This window comes from Hydractinia symbiolongicarpus, chromosome 9 (genome assembly GCF_029227915.1).
Source record: "Hydractinia symbiolongicarpus strain clone_291-10 chromosome 9, HSymV2.1, whole genome shotgun sequence".
NCBI classification, from domain to species: domain Eukaryota; kingdom Metazoa; phylum Cnidaria; class Hydrozoa; order Anthoathecata; family Hydractiniidae; genus Hydractinia; species Hydractinia symbiolongicarpus.
Genome location: NC_079883.1, coordinates 23,179,582 through 23,203,121, shown reverse-complemented (window position 1 = coordinate 23,203,121; position 23,540 = coordinate 23,179,582). Strand labels below are relative to the sequence as shown.

General features: G+C 33.0%; 2 protein-coding genes across 4 annotated transcripts in view; one reads left to right on the top strand and one right to left on the bottom strand.

Annotated features, from left to right (window-relative positions):
• Nucleotides 1–53: 53 nt before the first annotated feature.
• On the bottom strand, nt 54–22,683 carry LOC130656350 (uncharacterized). Of its 3 annotated transcripts, none has more exons than XM_057459185.1 (37): nt 22,430–22,683; nt 21,864–22,337; nt 20,881–21,054; nt 20,154–20,215; nt 19,756–19,862; nt 19,151–19,266; nt 18,639–18,742; nt 18,339–18,458; nt 18,118–18,259; nt 17,607–17,735; nt 17,479–17,529; nt 17,334–17,408; nt 16,977–17,047; nt 16,821–16,902; nt 16,565–16,719; nt 16,124–16,387; nt 15,006–15,122; nt 14,674–14,746; nt 14,084–14,299; nt 13,646–13,866; nt 13,257–13,381; nt 12,604–12,777; nt 11,686–11,833; nt 10,772–10,832; nt 10,118–10,504; nt 9,220–9,363; nt 9,012–9,034; nt 8,781–8,822; nt 8,297–8,350; nt 8,151–8,186; nt 7,929–8,025; nt 7,523–7,612; nt 6,682–6,765; nt 6,193–6,249; nt 5,988–6,059; nt 1,664–1,693; nt 54–1,165 (listed from the first exon to the last, which is right to left on the bottom strand). In XM_057459185.1, exons 2-37 carry the CDS (start codon nt 22,320–22,322, stop codon nt 1,085–1,087), a joined length of 4,443 nt encoding a protein of 1,480 aa, XP_057315168.1. In that variant the 5' UTR covers nt 22,323–22,337; nt 22,430–22,683; the 3' UTR covers nt 54–1,084. The 3 variants fall into 3 exon arrangements, with proteins under 3 accessions (XP_057315168.1, XP_057315169.1, XP_057315170.1); XM_057459186.1 differs by having other exon boundaries at nt 8,315–8,350; nt 22,430–22,617; XM_057459187.1 differs by lacking the exon at nt 8,151–8,186 and having other exon boundaries at nt 8,315–8,350; nt 22,430–22,618.
• LOC130656355 (28S ribosomal protein S10, mitochondrial-like) overlaps nt 372–23,540 on the top strand; it is a 55,513-nt gene continuing 32,344 nt past the window's right edge. The window contains exon 1 of the mRNA XM_057459192.1: nt 372–381. The gene's annotated coding sequence lies outside the window, so the exon portion shown is untranslated. The remainder of the gene's footprint in view (nt 382–23,540) is intronic.

The following is a 23,540-nucleotide window of genomic DNA, read 5'->3' as shown; positions in this document are numbered from 1 at the left end:
TGAAAAGGCGTGATATTGTTGACAAATGTCGGAATAATAAATAAACAAATTAATTTGATTGTTTGTTTGTTTACGTTATTTATTATTTACAATGCACAATAAATCTTCCACATATTTACATGCCACAACGCGGGACTCTGTCAAGATGAAAAGTTTTTATTGACAAATTCTTTAGACTTCTACCTCGGTGTAACGATTAACATAATTCATTCTCGATTACCTGAAACAAAACCTCGACTTTTCCTTGTCTCACAAAACTGAGAGTTTTCGGACACTTTTATATTCATACAGAAAAATCACACCTGACATATAACGTTTTAAAAATAAACAAAATTTACATCGATAATAAAAAGCCTCACTAATAAATAATTGCTGAGTTTATTTATATTATATATAATATACATAAAAGAACAGAACACGGTAAATTTCATTTAAAAAAAATACCAAAATAAGCCAAGCCTCAAAACAGAACAACTTAAAATAAGTCGTCCTTTCCAGCGTTAAATCGTGTTTTTGTTTTTAGATATAAGTGATAATTGGATTTTTTGATGCTTAACCACGTGTTAAATAAGGGCCAGTGAAAAACGAGCTTCTAAAGCGAGTTGCTCAAGAAACTGTTTTTTATCTGTATTTGTAAAAATGAATAAACTATCCGATGTGTTGTCGAAAACACATGTCTACTATTTAAAACCCGAAGCTAAAAACACCGAAAATAAATTGACGGTGCACGAAATATATATTAGAATATGTTAACCTAAAAATCTTGCACATATTGTGTAAAAATGTATGTATCATTTTGTAATAAATATTGAAAAACGTATATAAAAAACTCTGCAAAGAAGAGACGACATATGTGACATCCCATTCTGATAATCAGTTTGACTTCTTCATTTGTTCTGCGTTCATAGTTTCTCTGCTTTTCTTTCAAATATAGATAGCTTCCTTCAAAAACTGAAAAGCAAAATGCGTATCTGCTGGGTTCTAATGTTTATGTGTACTACATTGTCATTCACACCGAGTTTTTATGCGCACCATATAAGCACCCACACGTGTCACCCATTCTGATATTGCGTTTTTTCGCCATCTACATGATTAGACATACTGAGCTTTTTGGTGACTTGTGGGAAGCTTCTTTCGGATTTTCTTTTAATGGTTGCACATGCTGCTGTATATAAAACACGTGTATAATAACTTTTAGCTAGTTCAGTGTGACCGCAAAAGGACTTCTCAGGATGTTTTCAAGTAATCATTTAAACCATCCAAGAAGTGTTGAGGATACTATGCATACTTTCAAAAGGTATCTCTTTTCGATTTCCTTTTTATTACTCCAACTCACAACATTAAAAAAGGGAAGTTTAGGGCACCATTAAAGATGCGTTTTACTACAACTTTCAACCATTTAAGATTTAACAATAATTTTGTCGAATTTTTTTCTCCGAATCAACACTTTTTTTTGCGAAAAAAGAGTTTTTTTTCAATGTTCTTTACGTAGGAAATGTCTAAATCGTCCAGAACAAATTCGACGGACAATAATTTTATGCGCTGAAAGCTTAATCAAAAAAATTATAAAAATAAAATTGGAAAAATATACGTAAAAGTCGCAGGAGTAAAGATACAGAAATATAGCTTGTATAATTCAGTGATACGAAGAGTAAAAACTAACCTTTTCTAATGGTGAAGGTTTTATTTGACTCTAAAAACAAAACATATTAAATGGTTGTGAGTGTGTTCATTAAAATATCAATGAACACACTCACGAGATCAATCTAACACAAAAACATATTTTCTGCGCAAAACTCTTCAAAATCACAACATGGCTAATCTCGAACATAAGAACTTAACAACGTCTAAAAAGTATCGTCTTCAGACAGATAAACTATTTTCTTCTGGCACGATAAAAAACCGTAAACACTCATTTCTTTTGCCAAGATTGTCTTGCAGACACAATATTACGTCATCAATTTGAACAACACCAATACGAGGCAAATATTTGCAATGGAATTATTTGGTAGTAAAATTTACTAGTAAACCGTTCATTCATAATTTCGTGGTGGTGTGTTTGGAATTACGACATCTCATGTAAAGCACTTACGCAAAAGATTAGACAAGTTAAGACGAACTGTCAGCTTGCTCTTTAGCAGTTAAACAAGGAAAGCGCATGTGTTCTCATGTCTCTTACAGAATACACACGTACTCTCATGTCTCTTACAGAAAACGCATGTGTTCTCATGTCTCTTACAGAATACACACGTAATCCCATGTCTCTTACAGAAAGCGCATGTGTTCTTATGTCTCCTACAGAATACACACGTACTCTCATGTCTCTTACAGAATACACACGTACTCTCATGTCTCTTACAGAAAACGCATGTGCTCTCATGTCTCTTACAGAATACAAAGGTATTATCAAGTCTTCTACAGAATACAAACATACTGCTATGTCTCCTACAAATATAGACGTACTCTCATCTCTTTTACAGAATACACACGTAATCTCATGTTTCCTACAAAATATAGACGTACTCTCATGTCTCCTACAGAATACACACGTACTCTCATGTCTCTTACAGAATACACACGTAATCTCATGTGTCCTACAGAATACAAATATTAGTTCTCGCAACAGTTAAGTCCCTTAAGGTAGATTAAAATTCTCATCAGAGGCAGCCATTGTGATCTCTAATTATGCACTGTTACTTGAAACAGAGTAACCCGATAAACCCGATAAAGAATTGTCTAGAGCTCCATTTAAAATTTGATGCCACTTCAGCAAACATTACCTCTTGAAAATTTCCTGACAATCTTCTTTTATAACTCTATTTTATTTCATTTTCTATTTCAGATTTCCAGACGGAAGAGTAAAAAAGCAATATTTTTTGTACAAGACTAATTGAGGGTATTGTGTGTCATTCATGAGGACCTACATTTGTACCCCCTGGCGAACGCAAGATAAATTTAAACTTCTTAAGACTTTCGTCATTCTCATGAAATAGAGAAAAATTCAGTTAATTATAACCGCGCATGCGCCCTTGCGGTGAATTAGTTCTTTTCAACTTCAACACATAAAAGATTCTTAGGTCCGTAATTTTTGAGTGAAAATATGAATTTAAAAGAAAACGCGTTGCGAAATGTTTAAGTATTCATGTCATCTTTACAACGCGTCAAATCTGACATGTTTTTATGATTTAATTTGACAATGTGAAGTGTTGACACATATCTCAACAATGTCTTGTGGTTTGTCACAACCTTCCGCACACCTCCGCAACTTTCGATCAACTTTCACGTTGGTGCATTGTAGCTACGTTGCAGTTTCTCTACATTTAAGCTACCTGCTGATTTTTGTATGAAAAGAGGAATTTGAAATAGGGAATACGAATGTCATTTAAGTGACTACTTTTCGTGAAATATTACTCGTGTAGATTATGGTATTTAAAATTATATTTTGCTTTGAAAAAATCGAGTGGGAAGAATATGTCAAACATTCTTACTGATTGTGCAAAAAAACCTACATGGACAAAGTTATTTAACTCTTGTTCAATCTTCATTTTTGCACCAAATTTTTGCCATCTTTTGGTTTCGATTGGGTTAAAAAAGAGAAGTCAGTTTTGTGAAGTAAAGAAAGGTATGTTCAAAAGATAAAAAACGAAAATACACACGAGGCAATTAAATTTCGCGAACAAAAAATGACAATTTATACCGTTTTTAGGCCTTTATGCAAGAGACGTAAAACAGGTGAAGTTGAAATTCACATTCATATTATATACAGTTCTACAATCATGACGGAAACCTTTGGAATTTTCTGTTAAATCTACCTTTTCCCCCTTCCCCCATGTACAAAGTTGAGATAAGCAGCTGGTCTTGTCTCAAAATCAAATTTGTAGCTGAAGAACACGGGGACTAGCATATTATGCCAAAATGTGTAGAATTTCATAAAGTTTTGGCCGTGATTTTAAGTAGATCAAAAGAAAGAAATGTTATTGTAATTAGTTTTCACAGACATAAAAAAAAAATTAAATTCCGCGACAATTTTCCCAATCTGATTGTTGAAGAGTCACTACTCCAAATTATTTCGACTTATTTCTAACATTTTTTGTGCCTTTTTTCAAATTTTCAAACAATAGGTTTTCTTGCAACTCTTTTTCGTTACACTTTCATGGTTATTTCCAGGTAACATTGTATTTAGCCACGTATTTAAAAACATTCGCATGATTTGCACTTGCTTGTAATTATTATATTATGCAATAGTATTGTTTTATTAACTTGCTTTTATAAATTTTAAATTTCATATTGTTGTCTCTGCTTGCATAACGTCTCCAGCATGGTCTGAAGGTGAGTTCAATTCTTGGTTAATCTCAGACTAATGAGTTTCAAAAAAATTTAATGAAATCCAAACCACTCAAAAAAGAAGAAATGTTATCATTATGACGGCAAAAACAGGTTAATGGAGGGTTTAAAGACAAATATAAGAAAAGAGCGAGTAGAGTGGGCGAATGAAGTAGTCGTGTGACGTTTGTGGTTTTTCAGTCTCCAGAAATACACGCGTCTCGAATTTTAAGTAGTTCGTTGAACAACAAGTGATAGTAAGACGAATTTCTATTTCAATCAGTGATTTAGGAAACTGGAAGTTAATAATTAAAGAAATAAAATCGGACATTGACCATGACTCGATTCAATATTTGCAATAATTTGTAAAGAAGTTATTAAAAAAAAAGTGAATGCATCTCACATTTCAGAACATCTCTCACTTCCTGTTAGTTAAGTAATATAATCTCTCATGTCATATGGCGGTCTAAGCAAGGTTATATTTAGGTTATGTAAAAAAAACTATTTAACTTAAATACCTTATTCGTACAAATTTTGGCAAGCATTTAATTTTGCGATGGCAAAAAATAATTTGGCAATTGCCACTTTAACATAAGTTTGACGTGTATTTAATTTAGCAATGGAAAGATTTTCTTCCATTTTTCATCTTGCTTACAAATTTTATCTTAAAAGCTTTAGAGGACAAAAAAGATTAAAGAACGATTTCTAAACAAGAACATGCTTTATATTAAAACAAAAATAAGTGTTGTAAATTTAGCCTAATTTTTTTTGTCACACTTTTTTTCTGTGAAAGAGTTGAATTGTTGAAAACAGGGATATACATCCAACAAGAAACTTAGGGAAGGTTTGCAACTAACAAAATCTAAAATTTCTAGAAATAAATTTTATGCAGCCAAATGGATATATTAATGACAGTTGCCTGGACGGTCTTCTTTCGACTCAGTGCATTGGAACTTATGAACGACAGAAAATGTTCTACTCTAATTAGCCTAAAATTATCCAGAGGTTATTATAATTGTTTTTTAACACGTATTCTTCTGTGTTTAGTTATAAAGCAACAGCAACCTCGATCCTAGCGCCTGTAGCGTTTTTGATGAGGATGAAACGCTACATGCCCTTGGATCGCGGTTGCTGCTGATTGCCTGAATCTGAGGTTTGTCTCGTATTGATCAGAACTGCTGTTGCCGCAACACTTCATCAATTAGGCAAAACTAACCTGTCTCATGACGCCTTAAGGAAAGGCGCTCAAATAGGAGAGTTGAAGAAAATTGTTTCTTCAAAGGAAGGCGTTTACTCTAAAAGGGGAATGCGTGATGTAAAATTATGTTGTGTTTAAAAAATGTTGGCCTATTGTGTCAGTATGGATATCAGAAATTTCAGAATTGTGAAATATACCATGCGACTATATTCTTGTTACGAGTGCCAGAAATCTTTACGAATGACTGTTGTAAAGTGACGACTGTAATTTTGCAAAAATGCAACAATGCGTTTATTGTTAGGTGTCTGTTAAAACCACCATGACAACACCATGACAACAACCAATACCATGACAGTATGCTGTAAGACAACAACCACTACCATGTCAACACTTCGTCAAGACAACGACCAATGCCATGATAACATGTTGTCAAGACAACAGTTAATCTTACAAAAGACCACATTACCTGTTGCATACGTAGTAACTGCTCTTGCAACGACAGCAAAATGTTGTAGTTATCTTGAAGTTTACTGTTTTGCTGCAAAAAGAAAAACAAGTTACACCGTGGTGAAGGTATGTTTTGAAAAAGAGTTCTATAAAGTTAGAATATGCAGTTGGATATGCGACTGTCGTCAATAACAGAGTATTATTTATGTAGGAGAACAACTTACGTTATTCAGATCACTTTTCAGTTCGTGAATTTCATTCTTCAATATTTGCTCTCTTTTCTAAAAACACAAATATAATGCATTATGGCAAAGTTATTCAATGAAGGTCCTGCAACAGGGCTTCAAGTGAATAATAACTTGCATTTGAGCTACAAAAGCTGCGAAACCATGGCAATGGCACAACGAGATAATTCTCTAGATATTATTCTTATCCTCACAATGAACATAAGGAAAGATCGAAGCTACTTTATAATGCATTCATAATTTATCACGCATTATGTTCCCCTTACAATCCCCTTACGGTGTAAAGCCTACTTTTCGCCACCACAAGAGACTTTCGTGTCAAGCACTAAATTTAAATGTTAGCTACTGAATGTTTCGGAACCTCTTTAATATCTCAATGTTTATAAATATCATTTATAAAGTTAAAACATTTCAAACCGCTTTATCAACTGTCACTCGACATTTTGTAGAGGTCGAATTAAAATCTACCTTTGCTTCTTGTTCCTGCTTTTTATTCAACTCTTCACGTTGTTGAAGTTGAAGGTCGTGCATTTTCTTCAACGCTACTTCTCGCTACAAGACAGATAGAGAGAGATGAGAGATCAAACCTCTATTTTTCCCCGAAATTTTAAAACCAAATCTTCTAAAAAGTTGACAAGGTGTCTGGATAAAGGTTTAATTACAGCGTTCTAATTCATTTATAGAAACTTTGATTGGATTTTAAATTTCAACATGACAAAAACATATCAGCGGACAGAATGAAATGTTATTCGAAATGACTGAAAACTATGTGGTCCTAGTGTCACAAAATTGCTCCTTAGAATCAATTCATCCGTGTGGGCGAGGAAGAAATGGGTACGTATGCTGTTTTTATAAAAAAAACAAAAACTTGTAGCATTGTTTTGCAGCTTGCCTTGCTAATGACTGTTACTTCAAAGTTAATGGCATACTATCACGATGGAGAAGTTGATGTGGACGACGGTGTACAATTCGCAACTACAGTAACAAAGTGCGGGCATGCTGTACATTGAAGAGGTATGAGAGAGTGGTAGGCGAGGGGAGGGGTAAAAAAAGACAGGTTTTTGAGGTATAGTTTTCAACTTGTAACTCTTTATTGTACCTTGCATGTAGAGTATGCAAATATGTTAATGACCACATTTCTTGGTAACTATTATAAATACTTATACTCGTCAGGTATTGTGTGCAGAAAACTTTAGATCGCGTACTTAAAAAAAAAGGTAGCGTTAGACGCATTTGTGACAATTTGATAATGCCGATAAGAAGCAGCGTGAAGTGGCCTGAGTAAGAGCTTCGTACGTGACGTCATTACCTCTTCTTTTTCTTCCTGTATTTTTTGTATCTCTTCTCTCAGTTTCTCTTCAGATACTTTCGCCTGCCTTTGAATCTCTTCAATGAGTTTCTAAGAGTTAAAAATCGTTTAAAAAAACCATACCTGGCGAAATTAACCTTGTTCTTGTGATAGAGATTGGAAACTGTTGCGGAATTTTAATTTGATCTCTCGCTTATAACTATCTTTTCCTGTTCAAAGAGCAATATTTTTTAACTTTTCATAATCTGGGTGAAAATTGAAAACGTGTTTTGGTTTTTTTATGCATTTCTATGTTTAAATCTTAAATGATAAGAAAGGAAAGCAAAGCGGCCTAAAGCGGCGTGTATGACGTTAGATGACATAACACGTGTCGTACGCCATACAAACGACGCACGTCGTATGTTACCTTTTCCTCGTCTTCTTTTTTCGACATTGGTTTTACTCTCTTTTTATCTTTTCGATCATCAGCGTCACTCGCTGATGAAACTCTTTCTTGCTGTACTCTGAGAAAAAAATAAATAAATAATAGAACGGAGGTAATAAAAACAAAGGAGGAGGAGAGAGGAGGGTGAAGCGTTACAAAGAAGAGAGGGAGAGCATGTGGGGCAAGGTGGGTTATACAACAAACCTTTTCTCTTTAATATTTCTGTCCTGGGGCCTGTATCTAGTAACAAAAAGCAAATGGAAATTTTACTACATGGGACAAACATCATTAAACGGGACATCAAAACAAAAGCGCAATGATAAAAATGGATAACAAAATTCTTAACTAACAGTGTTTTATGTACGTACGCGTTGTTCGTTCTGATCTGTTGTGTTCTTTTTAATCTATAACAAAACATGAGAATAATTTCAGTTATTTTTTCTAACATGGAAACTGTTTCCAATGGAGTGTACTGCGTCAGAATTCTCGTTTAAACGTAGAGAACAAAAATAAGATTAGTTGTTTTCGGTTGCCTAGCGACGATTCTGAAAGACATTTTCCTGACCTGACTCAAAACACTTGCTAAAAACCGGACCTGTGGTTTCATGGTTAGCTAATTTGAAAGGTAAAAGGTTTAGTTAGGTACCAAAACTGTAGTTTTCCTTAATTTTCTGAAAAATAAGAACTTTAAAATAATAAAATGTCAATAAAAATGGTCTCTTTGACCCATTTTTTCATTGAAATCACTCCATGATTTACAGTCGCTCTGTTATGATTGATTGTATTGAAAACACGTTTTGAGAAGATGTTGTCTAAGAGCTCATAATAACTAACCTTGCTTTACTTTGGACCGGTTTCTCTTTAGGTATTTTTTTCCTGAATAGAAAAAGAAAGATTAAAGTTTTGAACAGAACTAGTCGGTGGCCCGTGTAAAAATCCACGGGTTCGGCCGTTTTTATACCGCATTGCGTGCGTCTCGCTATTGTCGGTACCATTTTGAGGGATAGACAGATAGACGTATAAATTAATGAGAAGAAGTTGTGGTTAACAAGAGAAGAAACTGACCTTTCTGCTTCAGCTGAATTCGGCTAAAAATATGAAGAAATAAACTTTAAGCAACGACCTTAAACAAAGCAGGTTCTTTACCTAACAAATCTTACAACCCTAATTTTCTGTTCCTTTTGAAGTTAATTATAACTTTTAAGTAAGAATCTTCTTGATTGATCTTACTGTTAGCATGCTCTAATGTTTTTACAAAAGCAAACTGACTTACATTTTTCAGGTTAATTTTCTTAACAGTAGTGTATTCAACTTCATCTGAGCTTCTTGCACTCACTTGAGCATTCGGTTTTCTCTTCAAATCCGGTGACACTGAGCTCGTTGGGAGAGGAAACACTTGGGTTACTGACAATGGATCCTGAAAGTAAAAAAAAACAACTTTCTCGGTATAAATAATGAACGTATTTCACCTTCAACACATTATTTTGCTTGTTATAAACATATTTCGAGATTAACTTCTTTAATATCTAATCCAGGGTTTAATGCAAGTTTTTACTCACTATATCAATAATTGACGACATTTCTCAAAATAACTTTCAACTTAACATCCAAAAAGCAGCGCCACCTAAGCAACACTAGATGGTATCACCTATCTTTGCTCCAGTTACGTTACCTTTACCAAGAAATCCTCTCTTATGGCTGGTATTTAGTAGGTCAGACCTTATGCACAAGCCCATTTCATTTAAGCGAATGCAACCGACTATCTCGCGAAAGCTAGCACGATATACACTTGATATGACAAACAAGAAAGTTGAAAGAAAATGCGTGAATAGATCGAGGCTACATTTGTATAAATCAACACGTTGGTTTTTGAATTTCGAAATATCTCCACTGCGTAGAAAAGGGAAATGTTGGTAATTTAAATACTTGTCACAGTTTTTGGACGAATCAAAATACGAAGAAAAAAAAAATTTAATAAAATTATATGCGTTACTAGTGCCACGCATGATAATTTCATTTAGGAAAGTGTCGTTGACTTTTTCTTAGCCCAGATTATAGACAATTTGATATCATTCATTATAACTTCTCCTTGGATCATACAGCAGCTACCTCCAGAACAACTGCATAGTTGAAGTTTCATGCTGCATGCGGAAAAATAAAAACAAACATACCAAATTATTATTTTCGTCGTTGTCAGCAACACGTGGGCTGTCCACTTCAGCAATGGATGACGTGATGGCAACCCCGTCGATTATTTTCGTTTCAGTTGACGCTTCCTCCTGTATTTTAAGCAACGAACCCATCTTTTTCAATTTCGGTACAATATTAAAGTTTGGATCCCTACTTTGAGCATTGACACTGCTGCGACGAGACATAGAATCAAATGATCGACTTCGAACCGGCTGGAACTTCATTTCAACATCAACCTCGTCATTTTCTTCGTCATCACTAGCGTGACCGCTGTCAACATACACAGGTTGTTTCTCAACTTTTATCTTACTGCTTCCATCAGAAACCACGATGCCTTCCTCGAGTTCATTTTTAATCCACGTCGGAATCTAAAAATAGGGAAGAGAAAGATCTCTTTCTCTCTGCGAAGTGAATCTATTTATCCTCAAGACAAACTCAGTACGCAAAATATTTGCCCCGCATCCGACTTTTTTTCTTTTTTTCTTTTTACCTAAGGTTGACCATTTTATTTAGAAATCACATCTGAGGTCTTCTAAAGAAAAGTCTTAAACCTGCAAAATTATTGTTTTCCAGAATTTTATTCTGGTTTGATGAAATTTTCCGAGCTTTTTATGCATTGAAATAAAAAAACATACTTCTCCAGATGTTTCCATTTCTGAATTTTCAGAACTTTCCTCTTTTGCATTACTGTTTGCACTAAAATTTCAAAAAAGACTTTGATAAGAACATAGTTAAAAGAAAGAGAGACAAATTGGTCCGCCATATTGGATTGCAACCAATAAAAATAAAAATAAATAAGTAAATTCAAACATAGAAAAAAAAACCTTCTTCTTAATTTCGTATTTTTTTCTCTCCACAAGGTATAATTTTCTCTTAATAAACTTTGTGAAAACAAACTATAGTTCTTGCAAACAATGGTGGAGAGCTTATATAAACAAGATTTTATAAAACCTTGAGAGCGTAAGTGCATAAAATAAAGAAAGGATTCCATTTTTATTGTTTGTTTACACTGGTTGCCATGACAATCATTTTCTTAGCGTGATAACCGAAAAAAAGGGTTAAAACTTTTTTTAACGTTGTGAAGTTGTTTTTTTCACACAAATATCTAAATTTTTCATGAGACAGTTCTTAATACATTTTTAAAAAAACTTTATATGCTAGCATAAACAAGATTTTTTGACGTTTTCTTTTATTTATTTACTTTTTACGATTTCATTCATGTTGAACATATTCTAAAAAAATGGCTGTATTTTTTCCCTGAAGCAGATTCTTACTGTTTATATAAATCAAGGTCTTAAAAAGTAGGTCATGTATTATTGACAAAAATCGATTGGGCGTTGTATAATTATATGCGTTGTATTTTATATCAAAAGTAGAAGGGTTTAACGTCAATTCTCCAAAAAAGGTGTTTCACGGTACGAAATATTTAAACGATTTAACATCCTAATCCGTAAACTTTACGATTTGTGAGTCACCCCTTCAAAATTGTAAAATATAATCCTGCTTTTAGGAAATACTTCAAAAGTATAGAACTCAAGGAGTAAGAAACCTTGAATAAGAGCTATCGAAACTCTTCTGACGTAGTGACTTCTTTTTCTTAGGCGGTGGAGCTGTCGTTTCCAAGTGGATAACAACGTGATCGTTGAAACATTTGATTTCTTGCAGAACAACAGGGAATTCTTCATTCTCACTGTAACCTGAAGAGAAAGAAACATAAAAACTACTGACTTCTTCCTTATACTAATAACAAAAATATATATTTCTATAAAAATACACACAGTCTGGGAACTCAAACAGGGTTGCTACTCTTTTTATAGAGTCAAATTTCAGGAGAATCTTTTTAGACAAGATGACAGAATTGTTATAAAACTTGGCAAGATTTTCATGTTTTTCAAAAAAATATATATATATAGAGAGAGAGGAGTAAAAAAACGAATTATTGCTGTACCCATGTAGTAATTCTATAATTTTTTTGAAAATAAAAACATGCAACAGGCTGAACTAGAAAACTTAACTAAAACAGAAGAGATTTGAGATGACAGTTGTTTAAGAAAATCTACTTTTACAGAATATTTGAGGGGAAATTTCGATATTAAGGAGAATTGAGGAAACATAGCACCCCAGTAGAAGTAGAATATTATGCAGCCAATCACACACAATCATACACACAGTCGACTTGCAATATCCTGAACTGAAAAATGACTCGGTAAAAAAATTGAGATTCAGATAAAGAAAATTAAAACTTTCGATTTTAAGCCAAACTGGATCCTTAATTTTTATTTATGAGCAAAGATTTTGGTATAAGTGAAAAAAAGAAATTCAAGAATCTGAAAAGCCAGGATACATGTCTACATAAAGCACCTCCTTCAAATAAGTACTACATAATGTGAATAATCTTGATATGTGTAACCACGACTTTTCCATCATTGGAACTAGAGCTATAAAAAATCATGAGAATTATAACTACCCTCTATGCCACCAATAGATTTAAACTTGAATGCCAACTGTGGAGTAACCACGGGGACATTTTCTTTCGACACTAAATTTAATGTTTGCATGTTGGAACCTTTGAACAAATTCTTGAGATACATTCTACGAGTTTCATTTTCTTCCACGTCACCAATCTCGTCAAAAATAGTCCCTAAAAAATAAAATATTTTAATTAAAAAAAATTATAGTGTCCTAGTAATTTGGTCCCATTCCCACCCTTAATAATCGTTTTTTCTATCCCTCCCCCTTTTAGCATCCACCCCTTTGAAAAACATGATGGCACCCCACCCCTTTTCAGGGTCGAAATCACAAATCGCGTCAATCTTATAGTTAAAATTCCTTTCCATAAAATAACTATCAAGATGTATTATCATAAAAAATAGCACCCCTTTTCACCCCCCTGAATATTTTGTCTGTTGGTGCCTCCCTCTCTCATTGGATTTTTTAAAAATCCCCTTCCCCCTTTTAAAAATAAGAGGGTGGGGGGGAAGGATACACTATGAGTCCTATAAATTTTCGGGTTGTCACTGCAGAAAATTCTAGGCACTCATTTTTCTACAATTTTTTTGGCATCCCTACCAACCTTTCTGTATTTGCTTCAGTTGTTTCAAATAAGTAAATAAGTCATACTTGCTCGTGCACGGGATGACTCGCTACCAGCTGACCGTCTTTCAGCTGATCTCCGAGCTGAGTCTACAGTGCTCGTTTTCCTCGATGACACAACAAATGAAGAGTCAGAGTCATTACGTGAAGAGCTAGTAAGTAAGAAAGTCATTGTGATAATATTTTACATCAACATCACCAGCTAAAAGTTTCACTAATACCTAACTTTTTTATTTTTAAAATCTTGTTTAGGTTCGAATTGGTCAAATACCTAAGATGTAAAAACTTTCCAAAACCATAATACCTTTACATTGTTTTAATTTGGTGGTCTTCATGTATTTCGAGGTCTCGCATCAGTAATTATAGAACGCTATTATATACATTGAGAAGAAATAATTTAGAGGCAACCCACTTACCCAGCTTCAACATCGCTGATTGAACTGCTGTCGTCTTCAACAGCCATTGATACTTTTCTATGCTTGCCAGACCTACTAATGTTAAACGAATCACTTGAAGAAACTGTTCTACTTCTCTTTAAGCTTGGTTTTGTACCCCAAAAATAGACCGAATTGACCGTATTCTGGCCAATCGTTTCTTGCACACCAGCAAGTGAGAAGGTGGAGCCGCATGCAATAGTCTAAAAAGAGAAAAAAAAGCTAAAATACCCTCCAAAAAACTCAACATACTGAGTTTTTGTTTTATATAAGTTTTTACTTTCTAGATACACTATATAACCGAATACACCAAATCACTATATAGACCTAGCAAAAGCCATTGTATGCAACCCCAAAACTGTTATCATAAATATCTTATAGTCATACATGTTCTCTCTCTACTAAATTTCTGTTACTTACAGATACACCATCTTCAAAACCTTTCACAACTGAAATTGTTTCTCTTGGTTTTGTGTTGCCACACGCCAACTGACCTTCTGTGTTGCTGCCATTTGTATACAAGCGACCTTGCTCGTTAATCATAGCAATATGCGTTGCACCAAATTGTATATCTGAAATTTGATACTTGCACAAATCTTTAATGAGTGTAGGGACCTTTACATGCTCCACTGTGTTCTATAAAAAAATTATAAAAAAACAGTAGATCCATAGAATTGGAGGCATCATTTTAGGCATCGCTGACATACTGCGTGGCATTGAGCGAAAGAGACAGCAAGATCTAATCTGTAGCTGCTAGAATTGCGAACAGCAAACAAACCAACTACATTGCATGTGACAATACTTTAATGATACATCGTATAGCTAATTGAGATGGTGTGTATATGTAGATGACAATTAAATGAATGTAATGAAATTTAAGAGGCGCGAGATGTTGTACGTACTTAAGTATAATGGATGTAATGAAATTAAAGAGGCGCGAGATTTTGTTTATACTTAAGTATAATGGATGTAATGAAATTGAAGAGGCGCGAAATGTTGTACATACTTACTTTACTAGATCTTGACCTGAACTGAAAAAGAAAACCTTGGCGCGGATTTAAACCAAGCTTATTGCCTTGATTTCTAAAAATAAATTCCAAATATGTTAGAGTGTTGTATAGAATGATTGTTTAAGATTAATTACAAACAATAACATTGGATTTGAGTGGTGATTTTTTGTAAAGCAACTGTATATTAGATTTCAATTTTTGAAAATGCTAACCGATGTTCAAGAAAATAAAATATAAATAACCATATTATGAAAAACATATTTTGAGCCTAAAAAAGTTTGTTGAAAGCATACCCAGATCAAATTTTCATTTTCTGATAAAAAAACATATACCTTCCACATGCAAACATTGAGCCTGTATCAGCGATGAACACAGTACCATCACTTGAACAATGTGCAACTTTAATAAAAACATGCTCTGTGACGAATTTCACTTTAGTTGGAACTGAACTAAACATAAAAACACAAAATAAAATTAAAAGCAGATACGAATTAGGCTAAGATTTTTTGACACAAATATTGATTGAGACATTGAGACATTTTAAACTTAAAAGCACTGGTAGTAAAAAAAAGTCATGAATGTGTGTTTAGCATGAATATTTTTTTAAGAATCAAAGAAAAACACTTTTTGTTGTGTCAGCACTTGAAAATAACAATCTATGCCTATTAAAGATAATGGTCATTTTTTTAGCATTGCCAGATTTTTTGTCCTTTACAAATTTTGCAAATTATCTTAACAAATTATAAACTAAAGAAATCAATTTTTTCTTTGCATTTCATTTGGAAAAAATTATATGTCAAAGGTTCAAACTAAATCATATTGTTCATAAATATAAAGGAGTGCAGATACATGGAAAAAAAAACATCCAAAACAAATTATATCCAAAACAATTCATATTACCTTGCACATAATTCAATTTTACATGGTGCGGCAGGTTATAGGACTTTGTGAATTAAGATTTTAAGCACACAAGAATTCGCGTGCCTCATATTAATGCACTAGAACACGCAAATGAGGCACATAATTTTTTTTTAACTTTCGCAGGTCATTCATGCTTACAACGAATGATTTTAACCTTACTTCATTTTTAAAAATTTCTTACATAACTTAAATTTTGCTTTATTATATAAATGTTATTATTTGCAAAATAAGCAAAAGAAAAGAAGTGCTTTCTAGGCAGAAGCTGTTGACGCCATATATTTGACATTAAATGATGGTATGTCGAAATTGTTATAACAAAATAGTTTTATCATCGGTGCCATGGATTAAATTTATAATTATCAAAATTTTCAATATTCGAGGTTGTGCACGTTATCTTGTGTATGTTACTAATTGCCACATACATATTGCGTGCACGCTCCTCACAAAGCACTCAATTCACGAAGGTCTGGGTTATTCTCGTTTATTTATATAGTTTAACTAATTTTGAGCATTTCATAACAACACATACTAGTTCTCTTCATTCCCATGTCCCAGTCGTCCATCTTCACCACAACCCCATGTGTACACTTCACCCTCAGCTGTAGTAACTGCAAGATGGTATGAACCAGTGGTCAATGACACAATATCGAGGGTAAGTAACTCGTCAACAAGTTTTGGTCGAGTAAGTGTGTTCCAATCTCCATGTCCCAAACATCCATATTCACCCTGACCACATGTTAACACTAGTCCATTATCACTCAAAAATGTAGAGAAGTAATCTCCACAGGACGACCTGAAATAATATCAAAAACATGATATTGGTATGATGTTTAAGAAGAAGAACAAATGTATCTAAACCGAGTCATATGAAAACCTTTATGTAAAAAAAAGACCTGGTAGAAAAGTTTTTTAAAACAGATCGATATAACATGACGAAAAGGAACAAAATAGACCGAGTCATGTGACAAACCTAACAACAGATTTTCCTCTGAGTAAAACCACCTCAGTAGCATTTTCTCTTGGTTCAAGATCACCATGGCCTAGTTGGCCATAACTGTTATCTCCCCAGGTGTATATACCACGTTCAATGCTAACTCCAACAATATGTCCTAAGCCAATTGAAACCTAAAACAAGCAAAATCCAGAATTTTAATGCTTTTTCAACAATTGAGGTGTAGTGTAGTGTAACAAATGGCATCAAACATGAAAAAATATATACAGCTAACCTCTGCAATTTGTATTTTGACTGGTAAATCAAAAATTGGGTACAACTGCATAGCACTAACATCACAATAATAAAGCAAGGATCTACAACAATAAATAGACAAATGATACAGAATATGATGTTTTCGAGAAAATATGTCCACCACAGAAACTAGTACCTTGTTCTGCCATAGTTTACTGGCGGTTGACTGTCTGACTTCTCATCACAGTCATCATAACGTTGCAATAACTACAAAATAAATATGAATATGCGATTAATTTCATGCTGTAAGAGTTAATAAATGTATAATTCTTAAAATATTTGAAATTACTATATTGATGTATACACATATTTTTTGGCTGCTTATCAAAATAAGTAGAGATAATTTTACTTCTTTGTAGAAGAGAAATTCCAGAAAAGCTTTTATTTGGTGCTGGACTGTCTTTAAAAAAACACGGTGTTAATTTTTTTAAACTTTAGTAGACCAAAATTGTCTCCTCAACACAGTTTTGTTGATTACAAATATGACAGTTACCTCGGCAAGTCTGTTAAACAAGATTTCTTCAGTATTAGGTCTTGCTGTTGGATCTTTCTGAAGCAAATCTCGAACCTACAAAAAGTGAAGGAAATTAAAGATTTTCTAAAAAATAGGGAATTTTTTGTAGATAAAGCAGTCTTACCAAAAGGCGAAATTCTGGGGTATAAGTTTCTTTGATAGGTGCAAAAGTACCCTAAACGAACAAACAGCACAGTAATTGTTAACTTCTCGCTACACAGACTGTGACTGTTATTATGACAAATGTAGCACCTTCACAATTTTAGTAATCAGGGCTGGCAAGTTGGTTCCATCGAATGTTCTTGTCAAGTTTGCCATTTCGTATAATATACAGCCTAAAGCCCAAATATCGCTTTTGCTATCATAAGGCTTTCCCTCACACTAAAAGAAAATAACAGTAAAATACATCAAACGTTGTATACACACACATTTAAAAATTAAAACTTTGACAGGATTGCAGTAACAATAATAAAATTTTCCACATTAGTGATCACTTCTTATTAAAAGGTAAAAAATGGCAAAAAGGAATTTTACCCAGGCGTTTACAATTAAAAGCATTATGGAAACCTTTACCAAGAAAAAGTGTCATTGGTTTTTACTGGCTACTTTCAATAAAGCATCTTTGTGCTGACACTAACTTAAATGTGATTCATTTCCCAAACAAAAGCATCTTTGTGCTGACACTAACTTAAATGTGATTCATTTCCCAAACAACCATAATGTGCATAAAGGTATCACACAGGAAAACGTTTCATTTTCTTACCATTTCAGGAGAGATGTAGTATGGTGTGCCAACAACTGTAAAATTACCAGCATTATGAGTTGTCATTATTTTTGCAATGCCAAAATCTCCCAATTTTACTTTCGCTTCTTGCGTTAAAAATATGTTCTGGGTTTTCAAATCCCTAAAAAAATTAGTTTAATGAAAAAGATTAACTAGTTGTCAATATGTCATATTATTAATGTTATGGAGCATCTAAGTACCTGTGTAGTATGTTGTTGTCATGGCAATACTTCAGAGCAGACACCATCTGCGAGAACATGATCAATATCTCTTTTTCTTCCAAGTCACTTTCTTGTTTTGCCAGAAACTCGTGTAGTGTACTAAAAAAAGTGAAGGCATGTTTCCATTTGACTTTTTTCTGCTTTCGTGTAAAAAAAGTCCCCCCCTCAGTCATAATGTCTTCGAAAAACTCCGGATCGAACAGGGTTAAAGTAATCACACAAAAAGTTATTTTTAAAAAAAAACACTTTCTCAAAACAGCAGCAGCTTATACAACATACCCGCCATCAGCATATTCCATTTCAATCCATAGAATGCCGTCTTCATCAAAACTGTCATAATAACTTACAATGTTCGGATGACTCAACATACTTAAAACTTTTACCTAAAAGATTGTACAAAAACATCACATAAGCAGTACACATAAAGCTAAAGGTTTACGTCTATCAAGATAAAATTGGTCAGTGAATTCAAAAAACTTACTTCTGTATCTTCTAATGCACATTTCTTTAGCATATGTGCTAGACTTAAAAGATCTTATTACATAATACAGTATCATGTAGCAAGTCACCAGTAACCCTTTTTTCGTAATAAATTTAGCATGGCATTTAAGCTTTAATAAAAAAGAAAAGGATTGGTTGGGTGTTGTTATGGCCACAGGTTATAATGTTCCAACAATTTGTTTCCATAAATACATGCTTCCTCAAAATGTGACAGTAAAAACTACCCTGACAGATGTTATATGTAAAAAAAAACCTTAATGACAGTACAAATAAGGAGAATGATAAGTAACCTCATTCATTGCAGCTTGACGTTCAGTGGCATTTAAATCAATTATTGTTATCTCTTTCAAAACAACTAAAGAATCGTCGTCCTTTTTTCTGTATAGCACAGCCGTACCATATGCACCTGAAATAAAAAGATACATGGCTCAAGAAATAATAGACAGCAGGTACTTTTATGGCTAGAAGCTTATTGATTAAAAAAAATGGGGTTTGGTAGCATTTATGGCACAAGCTTAAAGAAGGAATGAATTAGAAGAATTATTGTTGCTTGTTCATATTCATATAAATTTATTTTGATACACTCACCAATCTTATAAAAAGCATAGGTTTTAGTTTCAAACATATTTGTTTCTTAAACAGGTTTGTTTGTCAAAAATTAATTTAATAACTTAGAAATCCTCTTTAAACCCCTCTTTGCCTAACACACCCCTCATAAAGTTTTAAACATTTATTAAACACCCACCCTTTTCCGTATTCTAATTAAAGACCACAAGGACCTGCTCTAATTAAAGTCTATTCTAAAATTTTAGAAATTAATTCAATGCTTATATACTCATTAAATTTCAATAAATACTTGACATTTGTAGTTATAAAAGAGAGAAAACAAAATTACCTCTGCCAATAGTTCTAATTTTTTCATAGTTACTGATTGATTGACTACCTGAGCCAGACCAAGTTCTCAGAAGGTTGGCATTAAAATACAATTCTCCAACATTACTTCTAGAAATTCCATTAATGGAGATAAACAATGTCAGTTTATTATCACAAAAATCTACATTTATACATGAAAATGCTACTAAATGCCTGAAAACCAAAAGCATGTTAAAATTACATATTTCATCATGGACTTTGCTTTGATAGCTTTACAAAACTAAATCAATTTATTAAATGAAGTCTACAGACTTAACTCAAACTTCAAAGATAAATCGGTATAGTGGAATCATTAGCTTTTGGGTACAGCAGTGTCAATGTATACCTTTTTATATTTCTATTTTACAAATCAGAACTTACAAGTTTATGTCATTTCTTTTTATGTCAGAACCCAAGATATCTTTACTTGCAATGACAGGAATCTAAAACAGAAGCAAAATTATAATAACTGAAATACCATAAAATAAAACAGAATAATTACACTGTTTTCATATCCTATTTTAGCACCCTCAAATAAATAAATTGACAGAAGGGATAACGTAGTCAACCAACAAACGAAAATTTCATAAAGTCGTTTTCTAAATATGTCCTTACCAAAAATCTTAATTGTTTTTTAATTTGTAAGGGAGACTCAACAACTTAAACAATTGATGTGTCATGAAATAATTTGTTAAGAACTGTCACATAGATTTTTAAAATTCTAGCTGTGTTGGGTGTAAAACTCTTCCCAATAAGAAAACAAACATTTCCTTAGACCTAATGAGGCAGCAACTAGCCCTCTACTAAGGTGGAAGATTTTAAATATTATCAACATAAGTAACAATAAAATCCTCAAAATAACCACTCATCCTAGCGCAAAAAACAATTACACTGTTTGAGAGCTAATTGACAAACACTTTCATGCCTTGCATACCACTTTAAACTTCAACTATATAATTTTATTGTCATGGCAATACATAAGAATATAAATTCAATTGAGACTTTTGTGCCAAATATAGAAGTAGGTTATGAGTATGTTCGCCATCATGACAAAAAAAGTCCTGAAACAAAAGGATATGTATATAACCAACAGAGCGAATTTTACTACCTGAATGTAATCCTGCAATGCTTGTACTACAAACTGCCCATCTCCTGACAAAACAAGTGAGGTGGACAAGAGATCTAAGTGAGCATTAGGATTTGAACGTTCAATCACGGTACTGATGAGATTATTAAAGAAATCTTTTATTGTAGTATCATCAATATTGTGGTATGACAGGATCTAGAATAATAACTGAAAAGTTGGAATACTGAATTTACAATAAAAAACAGGGTTTTAAGTTTGATAAAAGTCTGACTGTTTACTGGATTTGCACAACATTAGCTGTTATAAGACTTGTCAGATGGAATGAAATATAAATAATTCATTATTCCCCCTCAAAATGTATCAGTAATATAAACTTGAAACTTAGCAGTCATTCTAATATACTATGTAAATATACGGTGAAGGAATGCACAGTTTTTGCCATATGACAGGTCTATATAAGGTCATTAAATTTTACTCACTGACCTACCCCGGCTTTTTCAGAATAGATAGACATCATCATATATATATATATATATAAACTGGAAATTTTACGAAGTGTTTTCAGTATACCGCAGTAATGTTTGAAATGACTTAAAATGTTGTCAGCTGAAGTGTTACATGGCAGAATTCCCCTACTTTTCTCTGAATCTAGCTTAGTTTCTTGATCCAATTTTGGAAAAACCAACTTTTCTAGGTTTTTCAGATTGCCACCCTGCTTTTTTTATAATTTACCCACTCATTTTTTTATAATTTACCCACTTATTTACCCATAATTTACTCACTGCTTAATAGGTTTAAAATATGACTGTATAAGGCCTTAATATTGAAGTGCTTCACACTGAATGTCAGATAAACAAACTATGAAAATCCAATCAAACATGGTTGCAGCATTGTATCATTGTGTAAAAATCATATATATATACACATAGCTGTTCAAATTTAAAATGCAGGTAAACCACAGAATGCAAATGAAGAACAAATGTAGCAATAACACAATTAAATACCTGCTCTTTGCAGATAGTTAAACTGCCTGGATTTCCATGACATATAAATGCTAAGCTAACACATTTCTCTCCCTTTAGCAACTCTTTGACATCTGTCAATATAGACTGTAGACTCGCATCAGCTTTGTATTGGAAAATAATCACACCAGGCTTTAAAGCTCTATTTAACAATGAGAACTGGCGAATTTTCCATGAGACAATCACAAGACGAGAATCAACTGTTTTTCCTGTAAAGTGTTCAACTTCGATGTTCTCATTTTCATCTGGTTTGTCTGCAATTTTAATAACCTGAAAAACTTCATCATCTTCTAGCGGTGTAGGTGTGCTGTGATCGATTAGTTTGAGATCATTAGAATTAAAATCTGAATGTGCAGAGGTGTCAGCATTTTGTAAATCAACAGAACTAGTATGTGGCATGTGCTCATTGTCGGATAAGAAGGTGTCACGAGGACTATTCATGTCAACCACACTGGCCTTAAAAAGGGGAAAATATAAATTTAAATCAATGTTTGCATTTACAACAACCTTCACACCATATACAAGAAAGAAAAGTGAAACTTTATTACCTCCCAGCGTCATTCTATGTAGCAATAAATATCAGTCAAGTAACCATGTTGGAAGTCAAAAAAGTTTTTTAATAAAATATCTAAACAACAAATTCAAAGTTAAAGTTATAAAAGAATAATTTTTTTTCCACATACGCATTTTTAATTCCACGGTTGAGTTTTTAGTGGCTAAACCAGAAGAAAGTTTCAGTAAAAAAATTAGTTCTCAAGAAGTTAACCATATGCAGAAATAATTATTTTCCCATGATATTATGAGAAAAAAATTATTGTTATTGCTTGTTATCGTTGTTTCAAAACACCCACAGTGTTCAATATATTAAATTTTCACAAATTTGGTGCATGTGTTCTTAGCACAAAGGAATGTTAAGACCTTTCAAAACAATTAACATACTCAATTCACACATTTCCTTCTCTTTTACAAAAATAAAATGTTTGGAGAAGTTCAATATCCTAATTCTTTATACTTGGAAAACATGCTGTTTGTCCTTTTGTAAATTCAATTTCTATGAAGTTAGATACAGTTTTTGTTTCTTTATGTTCCAATCACAAAAGGTACCTGATTAAGTAAGAAAAGTGCAACATTCAGCACTATTAAAACAATATATAGCATAAATTTATATGGTTTTAGCATATTCTTCATCATACATAACAATTCCAAGATTAATTAAAAAAATAGCAAATTCACTTTTCTGAAAAAAAATCCCTTCTAAGAAAAATAATCCTAAAGTTAACCTCTCAGGAAAATGTGATTTCATGTGAAAGAGCCTGAGATGTTATGAATTTTTCTATTTTTTGAAAATTCAAGCTAGCTAACTGGTTTATAAGATGTAGAACTTGAAAGTTTAGCTAATTATGGGAAATCATCACATCATAAGTTGGATGCTGAGGAACAATTATGAATGCAACAGGATAACAAAGTTTACAGTACAGTCCAGATGTAAGCGTACGCGTACGCTCAACTTGCAAAAATAATTGCTTTCATTCAAAAAAAACAATAGGATAGCAAGTTCCTTTCAAATTGCGCGAAAATAATTGCTTCGTGTTAAAAACAAAAACATAGCAAGAAACATTGTTTATAAACAATACTCTGCGCAAGAAAAAATTTAACGCG